At 42.8% G+C, this 14,410-nt stretch overlaps 1 protein-coding gene across 9 annotated transcripts in view; it reads left to right on the top strand.

Moving 5' to 3' along the window:
* The window catches only part of SH3PXD2A (SH3 and PX domains 2A), a 275,011-nt gene that overhangs the window by 197,970 nt on the left and 62,631 nt on the right, over positions 1-14,410 (top strand). For 7 of the 9 annotated variants that reach the window (XM_060274714.1, XM_060274716.1, XM_060274713.1 and 4 more), the window contains one exon: positions 2,307-2,438. In XM_060274714.1, coding sequence (XP_060130697.1) covers positions 2,307-2,438 — 132 coding nt within the window. Of the gene's footprint in view, positions 1-1,291; positions 2,184-2,306; positions 2,439-14,410 lie in introns of those variants that run through there. The other 2 variants (XM_035133346.2, XM_035133348.2) reach the window with 2 other exon arrangements.

Genomic DNA, 14,410 nt, shown 5'->3' with positions numbered 1-14,410 from the left:
GTCATTGATAAAGATGTTGAAGAAGACTGGGCCCAAGGCAGAACCCTGTGGCACCCCACTAGACACTTCTCTCCAGGATGAAGAGGAGCCATTGATGAGCACCCTTTGGGTTCGATCAGTCAGCCAGTTACAAATCCACTGAACGCTAGCATTGTCTAGCCCACATTTTACCAGCTTCTTTACAGGAATACCATGGGGCACCTTGTCAAAGGCCTTGCTGAAATCAAGATAGGCTACATCTTGATAGGCGACATGTGTGCGCACACTTGGGCACCACTTCAGGCAGTAAAATGTCTTGGGCCAGCAGTGGTCAAAAACCTTGACCACTGAAATCAAGATAGGCTATATCCACAGCATTCCCTTTATCTACCAGGCTTGTAATTCTGTCAAAAACTTTTAAAATTTGCAAAATATATAATGAACTTTGAAAATTTGCAATATATATAATGGATTAACAGCAGCTTCCCTCCCTCCTTATATGGTTTATTCTCTTTTAAACTGGATGAGGACTGGACAGACCTTTAAATGGAGGTCTGTCCTCTGTGACCACCCTAACTGCTAGTTATGCGCTGGTTTTCCAGATGTAACTTCCTAGTAAACAGGCATAGGTTTCCACTGTTAGCCAGTGATACCACCCTAGTAAGGAGGATTTTGATATCTACTGGCCAGTAAAGTGACCAGACCACTGATATGAGGTGTCTTGTGAGACCAGGTGGGGATATTCAAGAAGTATGCCATCCTGTGCTTGGAGGTAATGCCCCTTTTGATGCACACATCAAACTGAATGTAATCTTGTAAATGTCTCTCATGAAGCTTAATGATTGCTAGCTCATTTGAGAATAAGTTTTGGCTTCCTTCAGGGTTTTCTTTTGTTCATGACTCTCTCTCTCTCTCTCTCTCTCTCTCTCTCTCTCTCTCTCTCTCTCTCTCTCTCTCTCTCTCTCTCTCTCTCTCTCTCTCGTGTGTGTGTGTGTAAGTGTGTGTGTAAGTGTGTATAAGTGGTCCTGGATGGGGGGAAGAGCCCTGGCTTAAAAAATGCTTTTGTAGCACATATTTCTTCTTGCAGGCGCCGAGGAGCAATGTACAGGGGCAGATTTTCCTGTGGGTGTTTAGAAGTGGGTGGGGAAGGGCCTTGTTTATCTTCTGAGTGACTTATGAGCGAAGGGGCAGGCATGCTTCTGCAGCAGCTTGTTGCTATAAGGCAGGAAGGGTGAGCCTTCGTCCCTGGTGACAAAACACACTTTTTTTGCTCCTTTGCTTTTTTGAAGAAAGAAAGAACCCCCCCCCCATATGATTAAGATTGAGAAAATGAACCAGAAAATATGGATGGGGTGGGTGAGATGGGAAGACTTTCACAGGAGGAAAGAAATAGGCCTGTGCATCGCTCAGCTGGGTGGCTGGGGAGTGGAGGCAGGGAGAAAGAATCCAATGCAAGCATTTTGTGTTGGTTTAGGGAACTTTGAAGAATGACTCTTACTATGCGAAGTGTTGTGTGTGTTTTTTACGGCTGCACACACACACACAAAAAGATGACTCTGTACGTACATCTCGGTTTAACAGCGGGACACACTGGGGGGAGTTTTATTTGGAAAGAGCTTGAGCAGCGGAGCAGAGGGGAACTGTGTAAGCAGGAATCTGGTGCTGTAATTCTTCTTCTTCTGTTTCAAGTAAACAGTCCTTTGCGCCCTCCCCTCTTCCCTTCCTCCACCCCCACCTCCCTTATTCAACACGGCTCATGTGTTTTCTATTTAAGGACTGCAGCGCGAGGCAAATATGATTGGCGTCCACAGCCCCCCTTTTGACTCTTAGCTTGAGCCTGTGAGAGCGAGGCAGGAGCTCAGTCTATGAGGGGGAGAAGTTGTGGACTTGTGTGTTTTTCCGCCCTGGATTTCTCTCCCCCCCCTTTTTTTTTATGCTGGTTGTGACCGAGATGGATTTTTCTCTCTGAATGGGAACAAGGATGGTGTGGCAACCATGTTGGAAAGAGGTTTATTTTCAAACTCCATCCTGCAGCTTGCTATCTAACAAAATGCTGTTGTGTTAAACTCTTGGGTGGTTTTTTTCTCCCTCCCCCTTCTTCCCCTCTTCAACCAGTCTCCGATGTTCTTCTGTACTACTCAGCTGTGGGCCAGAGGAAACTTCTTCTATATGGCCAGCCATTTGGGGATATGCCGCGAGCCAAGGTTGTATTCTGATTGGCTTGGCATTGGTGACAAATCAGCCTATCATGAGTCGGATGGACAGAGGTCGCTCTCGAGGAGCCATGGCTGGAAGCTGGCTCACAGCTTGCTTTTTCCCTTCCCCAGGTGCTGACGCTAGTTCTGAACCTATGATCCTGGAGCAGTATGTGGTGGTGTCTAACTATGAGAAACAGGAAAACTCGGAGATCAGCCTGCAAGCTGGAGAGGTGGTGGATGTAATAGAGAAGAATGAAAGTGGTAAGACATACTTTGAAAGAAATTTATATGTACTTTTCTCCATTTCCCCCTCCAACCCTTCATGCATCTTATGTATTGCATCTGGTAGAGTGCCTGACTCAAGAGGTGGGATTTCTCTCTTCTCTCCCCCTGCCCCCATCAGTTGGTTTGGGCGTGGGGCCAAAATATTGCCTTCTGCTGTAAGAATGTCTTCTAAGCCTGTACATTAATTACCCAATATACATTAATGGAAAGTCTTGGATTGTGGAGGAGGGGGATGTACACAGCATATGCTATGTATTTACTAAGAATGATACCGTTTCTCTGCTGGAAAAGATCTCAGTATTTCCATTCCTTGCCACTATTTTTGAAGGATTTATTGGATGGACTATTTAAAAATATTCCTCTGGGGATGAAAACCTGGCATGGCAGTTCAACCTTTCACCCAATCGCAAAGGATTGAGAGGTGTGGGATTTCTATAGATTATATGGCAGTGAAAGGTTTAAAGTGCTTTTAAAAGTGGTTGTGTGGGTAACATTTGCTTTTAACTGATATAATTCATTTTCGAATAAGTATTATCGTTGCTCAATGAAGTAATTCATTCTGAGTGTTTAACTGGCTAACAGTAATCTGTCTTCTATGTTGTAACGAGATGTGTCTAGTTTAGACCATGAACAATGCAGTTTGAACTGAAACCTTCTAGGAAGAGACCACTTGGATTTTAAAATACACGCTTCTAGTCTCCAATTAATAAAATGTATCAATCCAAGATTGTAGATTTTAATAGATAGGAAGTATTGGTGTTCATGTGTGGCATTTTGGAAGCCAAAGATCAACTTCTTCAACTTCCATTTTAAGGGAGAAAAGCATCAAAGCTCTTCGTGCAATTCCTATATTTTGTTTCTCTACATAGCAGTTTTAAATAAGCTATCAGACAAAACAAAAATGCCCAAAGACTTGAATACATGTTACCTGGCAGTTTAGAGTTAACCTTCAGTAAAGTTTCTGTCTCTTCATCCACCTCCACACTGGCCATTCTTTCTGACCTCCCCCTGACTTTACACACACACACACACACACACACACACACCAACTTTACCCCACTGCCAGCATTTTCCCCTGTTGGAGGACAAAGCTGTGTCTGCCAGGCAGCCTTCCCTGTGGCCCCTAAGCCAACAGACTGCTCTTGGGTATGGTAGATGATGTTGTCCCATCACCACTGTTGCAGTAAGATTCAGTGGCCAGTGTGGCCAGCTTCTCCACATGAACTGGGTGTGTGTGCTGTTTTGTCATTTGCCACACACAATAAAATACCTTGGGGTCAGCCCTGAGAAAGGTTGAAAGTGTATTGGGCAACTGGATCTAGGGCTTAAGCATTGTGGTAGGTTGAGACACTGGCCAAGCAAACTTTTTCAACAGGGGGCCGGTCCACTGTCCCTCAGACCTTGTGAGGGGGGGGGGGGCGGACTATATTTTTGGGGGAGGGGGGAATGAATGAATTCCTATGCCCCACAAATAACCCAGAGATGAAGTTTAAATAAAAGGGCACATTCTACTCATGTAAAAACACGCTGATTCCCGGACCATCTGCGGGCCGGATTTAGAAGGCGATTGGGCCAGATCCGGCCCCTGGGCCTTAGTTTGCCTACCCATGGTTTAAAAGATGGCTTCCATTATCTTCTACAGAAGACTATAGTCCCAGTACTGTGGTGAAGGTGGGCGTGTAGCTCTACAGCTCCCCACACACACACACCCAGTGCAGAAACGATGACTTAATCTGCTGGAGTTCAAGGGTAGTTGATGGTCCATCCTTGCTCAGACAAGTGAATGGGGACAAGCTTGTTTGTAAGAGGCTAGCACAGAGGAAATACACTGGTAACACTTCATTGGAATATTTTGCCCTCCTAATTATAAGCTACAGGCTTTCTTTTCAGTTGGCTGAGATCTCTTGTTAAAGCTCAGTGTGTTATGAGTTGAACCTGTGCAGTCAGAAGTAATCCCCAGTCCAATAGAGCAGTGTTTCTCAACCAGTGTGCCTCCAGATGTTTTGGGACTACAACTCCCATCATCCCTAGCTAGCAAGACCAGTGGGCAGGAATGATGGGAGTTGTAGTCCCAAAACATCTGGAGGCACACTGGTTGAGAAACACTGCAATAGAGCATACTCACCACAAGGACCTATGCATAGGATCCACACAGCATCCTCCATTATCGAACTATCCTTGGGAGGCTGTCATAATGAGCTTCTACACTTCAAAAGTGACCACTATACCATTATACAACATTCCAGAATAAAGGATTGATTGGAGTCATTATCAGCAAACCAAGAGTGTACTAGCCACCATCCATAACACAACTGATGCATATGGCTATGTTCCAAACATACAGGAGGCAGAGTGAGGCAACCACCTCAGGTGGTGGATGCTGTTGGGGGTGGACGACAACAAGATGTTGGAGGAGCCAAAAGCTGTGCGTAATGTACAGCTTGCCCTATAACGCCCCCCCTCCCCCGGGCAAGCTAGCCTGCTACACTTGGATTCAGTGGAGGATGTTGTCCCATGACCACTGTTGAAGTAAGATTCAGCTAAGGTCGCATTCCACTCCTCCTGGAAACTAGTTTGTCAAGGGTGTTGAATTGTAGCTCTGTAAGAAGCAAACTATGGTTCTCAGGATTCTTTGCTGGAAGCGGTGTGCTTTAAATGTGTGGTGTGGATGTGACATTCTGCTCAGTTTCTGCACATGGAGCAGAGAGAGGGTGCTATCTTTTCCGTTTGCCTCAGGAAGCACAATGTCTTAGTTTGCCCCTGCTATGAAGCTGCATAGCAAAAGGCACAGAAGTAGTGATGTGTTTTTTCCAGAAAAATTTGAACTGGAAAATTTCAAAAAGTTTCCTATGCAAACATGGGTAATTCGCACAGGACAATTTTCCTTGGAAATTTTTTAGTACTGTACTGTACTAGAGAGGGATCAGATTTAGCATGTTTTTTTACTTGTGTTTAGTAACCAAAGCTAAAACCTTTGGAATTGCCAAGGTAGCTTGATACTATGTTTGAAATGGGCATGCATTTATTGTTCTTAACAAAGTTACAAAACATTTTTTCCTGCAAAAAAGCAAAACAAAACTAGAATAATTTCTGCTGTGAAACATTTTCCACCCCCATCATAGCAGAGAAGTGAAAGTGAGAGAAGGCTGGACCAATTACAAATGCATATGTGTGAAATGAAGGGAACATTAGGGAAGAGGTATGGGAGGCGGGCACACAATGCTTTAAAATTAAACACTTGCTTTGATGGACAGAGTGATAAAGGAGGACAAAAATGGAAGGAGAAAGATGGAGGGAAGCCTGGTTATGGCAGCATCTGAAGGAGAAATCTTCCCACTATAGTGAGGGGAACCCTTAAAAGAATGACCATCTGGCAGCCAACTGGGCATTTCCAGAGAGACTGTCTGACTCCCACTATTCTTCTGGTCTTGGCTATTGTTTCACATAGAAGAAACACTGAGGATCCAGAATGTCCAAGTAATAGAAGAAGAGTCAGACTCCAGGCAAACAAGGGAATTTGCTCTGGCACTTCTTTAGAATGTAAAGTCTGTCTTTCAGGTTGTTTCTCTGCAGTGAAACTGCCAACCATTTGTCACATGATTCACACACACATCCCCAATGGTCCTAAGTGGAAACTCTAGTCAAGATGTTGTGATCTATCATTTAACGGTGCAGCGTATTTCTTTTTCTTTTTCTGTACAGTACACTACCTCTTTCTGCCAAGTAGCAGATAGCTACTGCACAGGCAGATGTGGATGAGTTTCTTGTGGCCATTGCATTGTTTCCATAGGCATGTAGGAGATAATTATTTTAAATATTCTTCCTCATGGCTGCAGAGGACTTGTACTCAAAGTCATCTTACCTTAAAAGTAAGGGAAAGAAATGCATTCTTTCCACTCAAGGCAGTTAATGCATCATATTCCACATTTTAAGATATATAGAAATATATGTACTCTCTGGATATGACCTTTCAGAAGGTGTGCGTGTGTTTTCGGGCACAGTGCTTTTGCTAAAGAAAGAAGCAAGTGGCGAGGTGGATGAGTTTTGGAGGTTTCCCACTGATGTTTGGAAACATGCATTCTTTCCACTCAAGGCAGTTAATGCATCATATTCCACATTTTAAGATATATAGAAATATATGTACTCTCTGGATATGACCTTTCAGAAGGTGTGCGTGTGTTTTCGGGCACAGTGCTTTTGCTAAAGAAAGAAGCAAGTGGCGAGGTGGATGAGTTTTGGAGGTTTCCCACTGATGTTTGTGCAGTATGGGGAGAGAGATTTGCCTCAAGGCCAAATCCATACTGGTGCATTAAGTTCTTGGCTACTGGGTCTGTTATGTGCTCCTCTTCCAACTTACCTGGTTGAGATAGTCTAGAAAGTGAGATAGATAGTAAGTAGTCTTCAGTGGTCTTGCTGACTTTTCCAGTTTGTTGCACAAGTCTTGTATACAGTTAAAACACTGTTGGTTAGTATATAAATAATTTGAGCTAACTTCTTGAGTAACGGATTCAGACCACCCCAGTTCATTTTGGAAGAGTTTTCCTGTTTTGGTTGGTTATTGCCTGGCAGCAGGGAGTACCATTATAGGATACAGCAATACTCTTAATTGCAGCTGGAAGTGAAATGATTGGTACCAGTCGCTAGGTAACTGAGTTTTCATCACACCTCATTCCTTCTGAGATCAGATCGGAGAGGTTACAGATGATCTGCGTGGAAAGTTGCCTTGTACTGTGCCAGAGGATTAGTTTTTAAAAGTGGTGAATGAGAAGTAAAACGAATCTTTATATGCCCACTGGGTATGGCCATGTAAAGTTAACTCTTTCCTTTCTCTCTCTCCTTGTCACTTTAACCTCCTGTCACACACACTCTCTGCAATCAGCTGGAAGGCTGGGAGGATGCTAGATGGGAAGAGATCTGCTCTAGTTGTGCCTTAGGCTATAACACAGTGGCTGGAAAGCTGATACATTTCAGATGATCAAGCTTCAGCAAACAGTTAATTCTGTTGACATTCCTTTGCGCCAGGAAAGTAGAGAAGGGATTGTGAGGTGTTATATCTGGTGGGTTATGTGGGGCAGCTGTCTGGCTGTCCTGTCCCAGAGGAAGAAATGCTATCTAGCTACCAGGAAAGTGCTTTGATTTGAGACTCGCTTAACAAAAAATATGAAGCTGCTTATTATATAGCTGCTCCAGGATGCTAGCTTTGCTTTTTCCCTGTCCTCTTTTAACAGACAAACTTCCTTATGTGCCTGCCTTGCTGGCTTGGCACTGGCATGGAGTTATTGAGCAAGGACAAGTAATTGATGGAAAATAATATGTTTATGACGACAGAGGTATTAATATGCTGGAGGTGTCATTGTACAGTTCTTTGCCCCTCACAAACTTTAAACCAAGTTTGAGACTCATTGGTGTGCTGACTTCAGCCTTGTGCAACAAAGGCAGGTGAACTTGGAAAGATGGGAGCATAAATTAATTTTGGGAATCCTTCACCACTTTCCCTAAGTGTGCTTGTCATAAGGACTGAATTTTTATAACCTTAAGGCACTTGCAATCTGTTGGTATTTTCAGGTGGTATTCAACCACATGATGGGAAACTCAAGTTACACAATTATAGTTGGTGCTCCTGCACAAGAAGCCTGCTTCCCCACCCACCTCAAATGTAATAAGGAAAATGATGGGGAAATGTACTGGAAGTGTGAGATAACAACTACTTGATGCACATTGTATATGTTCCCCGCAAACTATTCTAATCAATGCTTGATAAGCAGCTAATATTGTTCAACCTCCATGAAAACTTTGTCCAAACAAATCAGAGTCAATTCTCAACATACAGGTTGTCTAGAAGCAACCCTATTGTGAGCAGTGCAAATGGAATATGCCAAGACAGTTTAGGTCTCATAAGGGCTGTATGCTGAATTGTTGGCAGAAGCTAGGACAGAGCAACAGGAGCTCACCCCGTTACGCAGATTTGAACCGCCGACCTTCTGATTGGCAAGCCCAAGAGGCTCAGTAGTTTAGACCAGAGCACCACCCATGTCCTGCCAACCTAGCAGTACGAAAGCATACCAATGCAAGTAGATACTGCTGTGGTGGGAAAGTAAACTATGTTTCCCGTCATGGTGCTCCGTGCAGCAGAAGTGGTTTAGTCATGTTGGCCACATGACCTGAAAAGCTGTCTGTGGACAAACGCTGGTTCCCACAGTCTGAAGCGAGATGAGTGTTGCATCCCATAGTCGTTTTTAACTGGACTTAACCATCCAGGAGTCCTTTACCTTATGTTGAATTGTACCGTCATGGCCTTGAGCGTAACCCCCATGGAAATGGTTTCAACACATTTTGCTTTTTGCTATCAGGTTTCTCTGGGGTTCAAATGCAGGCTTGTGCTCCCCAACAGAGCTCCATTTTCATGCATGCACCACTCCAAACAACTTTACTCTCATGACTTCTCCAAAGGGAACAGCCTCATTAGATGTTCTTGCGTTATGTTCCACTCGAATCCTAATCATATGCAGCACATATGGCAATGTCATTCCAAAATTACTCAAGATGGACATGCATATTTGACTGTGTCATGCAACCGTCTTGGGATGTTTCAATTTTTACTGGAACTCAGAAGAACATGGAAGGATGTTAGAACATTTTAAACATACAAACACACAGGAGAAAGAGACTTGGCTGCAGACCAGAGCTCCCCAGTGCCACCCAGAGAGTAGAGAATTTGTTTTTGTCTTTGGTTATTTTAGTAATGAAAATTATCTTGGATGAGTGTTTGTGAAAGTTACTAAGAATTATACGAAAAGGACTCCTTTGTCCACAAAGCAGATATTTAGGAGCTAGGAGTAAACATTGGGTCATTACAGTCATAATAGGTTATAGCTTATTTTTATGAGGAAATGATGCATAAAGTATAGGGCACTTTAGTTATTCTAAAGAGCAGGGATGGGAAACCTGGTACCCTCCAGATGTCGTTGGACTGCTGCTTCCATCAGCCCCAGTCAGCATAGCCAGTGGTCAGGGATGATGGTACAGTAGTTACAGCCAGACAATTTTCCCACCTCTGCTACACTTCCTGAAGATTCACCATCCACTGTTCTTTTGTAAACACATCCAATACATTCCTGCCTGAAGCTGGATCAAATGAAAGCCCTGTTTTGAACATGGAAACAATGTTACTTGGTTACATGTTACCGGTATATCAGTACCAGATCTGCTGAACATAGCACACCTACCACATACGTTGGCCCAACAGGTGCCAAACCATATCTGTGTCTGCAGTCCTGGACAGATAGAAAGACAAGCTTAGGTCCCTGCTGGGCTGCATTTGGCTAGGTTGGTCACAAGTGGTACTTGCTTGTTCTGCACAAATAGTTGCTCCCAGCTAGCCAAGATATGACATTCAGATTAGTGAGGCTATGTTGCGTGCATAGTGCCCAAGTGGTGAATACATTTGATAATGTTTTTTGGAAGCAGTTGATATTTTTCAGTTCTCATTTGGGGTGACTTTTGTTGATGAAGAGAAGCTGGGGAAATGGCAAAAGCATTGATGATCTGTGCTTCATATGTCTCCATAATGTCCAAAGCGAAACTCTTTCCTTCCTCATTGGTGATCTGTGTATGCACTTCATGTGCAACTTTGTTTTTAGTTTCTGATACAAGAGTGGTCTTCTGGCATTGCTGAGCCACCCAAGCCAGGAAGTGAAGTGGAGATAGTGGCCTCTAGGGCCATATAACCGATTGATAGTTGATGTGAAATCCAGGTGATGGAAGGAGATGTAACGCATGGTGGAGATTACAGGATAAACTCTTTTGTGTTTTCGGTTAACAAGTTTGAGATCCTTGATTTTTTGGTTACTCATCAAAAAGTTTGTTCCTAAAACTAAACTTCCAATATGACTTTGGGAGGGGAGAGAAATCCCCAAAAATAATTGAATGAGAACAGTTTTTCTGGATCTAGTAGCATGTCCTCTTTTATAAGCCCACAATTCTTTTACAGAGCACTTTATTGTCTTCTTCAGAATCCAAATAGCTGTTTCTCTGTTTAGGCTAACTTAGTACATAGGTACTGTCCAAGAAGTGGGGAGGAGGATGTTAACCACCCTTACCATCTAATGACAAAGGGGGCTCCAAGCTGGGAGGAGAACTCAGAAAATTCTCAAGACCATCATTGCTACCATGGGTGCCACACTGTTAATCCCGTATATAATCTATTTGTCTAAGTCTGCCCAAGGCTTATGTTCCCAAACCTCCCATTTCAAGAAACAAACCATTCCACTTGTTAAATTGGGATAGGTAAACGGAACCAAAGATGTGGTTTTGCACCTGATCCCTGTTTAAAGAAAAGGCTTATGTAGATGCATTTCAAAGATGACTTTTGTGTAAGAAATATGTTCAAAGAGGCATGAGACCTCCACTATGCAATGTGGCAGCATACAGATATTTCCACATTCTCATCTTCCAGCCCTTGGTTGGAAAAGTCTAACTGGAAACTTCATTACTTAATTTTAATTTCTCCCTTCATTTTCACTTCTGGCTCTTTCCAATTGTCAAGGATTTTTTGGCTCCTTCTTCCTACTTCTCATGGAGAAATCCACAACTGCTCAGGCTGGCAGCTCAAAAGGGGGGAAAAAATGTATGCTGGGCCTCTCCCCCCCCCCCAGACTCCCTTACACATTTTCCCCTCTGTTTATGGAACTATTGCCAGCTTGGGGACCTTGAAACCTCCCCAGGAAAAATCTGCTTTCTATATTAAAACACTCTAATGTTATAATGATTGGGTTTATATATCCGCCAAATAGGTCACTAGCTCAGCAGTTTTGTTGAGAGAGCAAGACCCGGAAAGATCTAAGGGATATTACAAAGGATTCCCATTCCCTTTGGTAATTACCTTGTGGATTAGATTTCTAGAGTTACAGCATCTGAAAAACTATTGTCTCACAACAAATGTAACTGATCTGTAGAAAACACAACCTGAAGAAAGAGACAATGAGCTTTTGTAAACAAGGAAAACCTTGAATAATAATAATAATAATAATAATTGTTTTGATGTGCTCTAGTTACATCATAAAGCTTTTTTGCAAGGGGGTGTGTTCCCCCTTTCCCCTTCAAGTAAAGTTTTTTTAAAACCTTAATATTCTCCTCACTGATTTAAAAGATATGTCAGCTGATTTCCAACCCTTTCTTCTGTTTAATGAGGGGAAATGATTAATGACTGATCTGCATGCTTGTTTTGACAAATTGGTCTGCAAATATCAAATAAAAGACGGATGGTGCATTTTTATGTCAGACGAGGACAAGATTAATAAAGCGTGCTGTGTTGGTTTTATTTTCCCCTGGGTAACACAGCAAATAAGCAGTTTCAATAATGCTCTGGCAGTCAAAGAACCTGCAATCATTAGCAGACTGGTTTCAATTGCAACCAGAAATATGTGTCCTTTCTCTCCAGTACTTCTCTCTCTCTCTCTCTCTCTCTCTTGGTTTATATGGTAGGTTTTTGTCTTCCCAGCAACACAATTACTTAGTTCTTTTTTGACATAAACACATGCTTGTTAAACAGCTACAGCTTATTAACTTCATAGCTGGGGTGGGGTGGTCAGTAAAGAAATCTTCCTTGGATTTCTCTTCCTCTTCCCCTCCCACTTCAGGGAATACTACTTCTATTAAATTAGTGCACAGATGGTTAATATCACTCACAGACAGACAAACCAGCATGGCTGATGCATCACTATGCTCCACTCTTAGCGTACCTCCCAAATTCCTTATGCAGCAAACGCCAGGGTGAACATTAGGGAGGACAAGGAATCCAGGAAAGCCCTGTGCTTATGTCTAATGTCCTGCTCCCTCAGTGTTTTTTTATTTTCTTTTGGTATCACAAGTTGCAACAGAACACAGGAGAGGATGGACTTAACAGTAGAGTGAACAAAGTGGGTAAAGTTTTATTATGGTTTGCAGAGTTTATAAGATGAGCCCAAACTGATTTGTCAAGTCAGTCATGTTAGAGCTCATCCCTGGAATATGTGCATGAAAAGCAAAGCCTCTCTGCTTTCCCTTCCCTTTACAGAGTATAGTCCACTTGTTTGAACAGCTGTCAGTTTCACATGGTTTAAAGATAAAGGAGAGCAAGGAAGTTAGCACCTGGGATCAGATCGAACAGGCACAAGAGTAACCTATTGTAGGGCTTGTCCACACTTCCGCTTGTCCCAGGCTTTCTACGCACAGGTCCGAGTGGGTTTTCATTTGTCCCGCTGCTTTCACTGTGAAAGCCCGCTATTTATCACTGAATCAGAACAGATGTCAACCCGCAGAAAAAACGATTGATGTTTGTTTTGATACAGTGGTAAACAGTGGGTTTTCCTGGGAAAAGTGGTGGGACAAATGTTGGCGAGCACGTAGTCTTCCTCATTACGGTGTAATGAATTATATTTCTAATTATGATACAGTAGTTCTTTCTAAATTCGCACCTATGCACTATAAATGCGAAATCATTATTATTATTTAATTATTATTATTACTTTATTTATACCTCTCCCATCTGGCTGGGTTTCCCCCACCACTCTGGGTGGCTTCCAACAAATAGCAAAGTACAGTGGTGCCTCGGTTTATGAACACAAATGGTTCCGGAAGTCTGTTCATAAACTGAAGCGTTCATAAACTGAAGCGAACTTTCCCATTGAAAGTAATGGAAAGTGAATTAATCTGTTCCAGATGGGTCCGCGGCGTTTGTAAACCGAAAATTCGTAAACCGAGGTGTTCATAAACTGAGGTTCCACTGTACATTAAAATATCACAGATTAAGAACTTCTCTAAACAGGGCTGCCTTTAGGTGTTTTCTAAATGTCAGGTAGTTGTTTATCTCCTTGACCTCCAATGGAAGGGCGTTCCACAGGGCGGACGCCACTACCAAAAAGGCCCTCTGCCTGGTTCCCTGTAGCTTTGCTTCTCGCAGTGAGGGAACCGCCAGAATTGTGCAAATTTAATGCAAAGTGATTTCTTCTTTTTGTAGTGCATTTTCTCTTTTGGGGCAATGCAGAAGTGTCCACCCTGCCCTCAGCACTGAGAAGTTGCAGCCTCTTCCCACACTTGGAGTTAGCAGATGAAGGTTTATTAAGGGCTAAGAGTACAGCCTAGCAGGGTGGTGCATTTTGAACCTCAGTGTTCTCATCTTAGGAATGAAGCACTCCTAGTATGTGTTTGTATGGGTGGCCTCAAATTGTGCTGTAAAGGCAATAAATGCTTTCTCTCTTTAGACTTATTGTCAAGGTCTGTTCTGGGCAGCTTTCCATCCTGGCTTTACTTTGTAAAATGGCAAAGACTTTATGTTTGCACATGAACATCTGAGGAAGGAGCCACCTAAACAGGTCAGGCAGAGTAGGTGGGAGATCTGGGAGCAGAGTTTTCGAAATCAGGGCAAAACTGGTTCTGCCCTCTCTTCACTGCTGAAATAAGATGGAGTTCACCTTCACCAACTTTGCCATTCTCATCTGCCAGCTATCTGATCTGCCATGCATCCCCTTTACTGGTTGTTTCTTGAAATATCTATTCTTAAACCATATGTTCAGTCCACCTAGACTTGTGCATTTTATTCCATGCCTGGGAATCCTATGAGAACAATTGAAGTCCCCCCTTCCCCAATCAGCTAAAGTTTTTTTTAAAAAATAAAATAAAAATAAAAATCATTGGATCATTTAATTCGGACTCTCTCCTTACTCTTGGCTTCCTTCAGAAATAGCTAGGGCTGTAACCCAAGATTTCAAATTGCATAGATAGGGCTGGAATTTTGCCTTCCTCGGCACTAATGATGTGAAAATGCTGGCTTTTCTGGAGTGGCCATTCCAAAGCTGTGATACTATGTGAAGTCAATGTGTAGACTTTTCTTATGTGAAAAGAGTTCTAGAGCCTGTTTGGGTTTGTATAAAGACTTTAGGCTAACAACCGTATTAAAGAAGAGTGAAAAC

This window comes from Zootoca vivipara, chromosome 5, assembly GCF_963506605.1.
Source record: "Zootoca vivipara chromosome 5, rZooViv1.1, whole genome shotgun sequence".
In the NCBI taxonomy this organism is placed as follows: domain Eukaryota; kingdom Metazoa; phylum Chordata; class Lepidosauria; order Squamata; family Lacertidae; genus Zootoca; species Zootoca vivipara.
The sequence above is the reverse complement of the archived record's forward strand: the minus strand, read 5'-3'. Positions and strand labels throughout refer to the sequence as shown.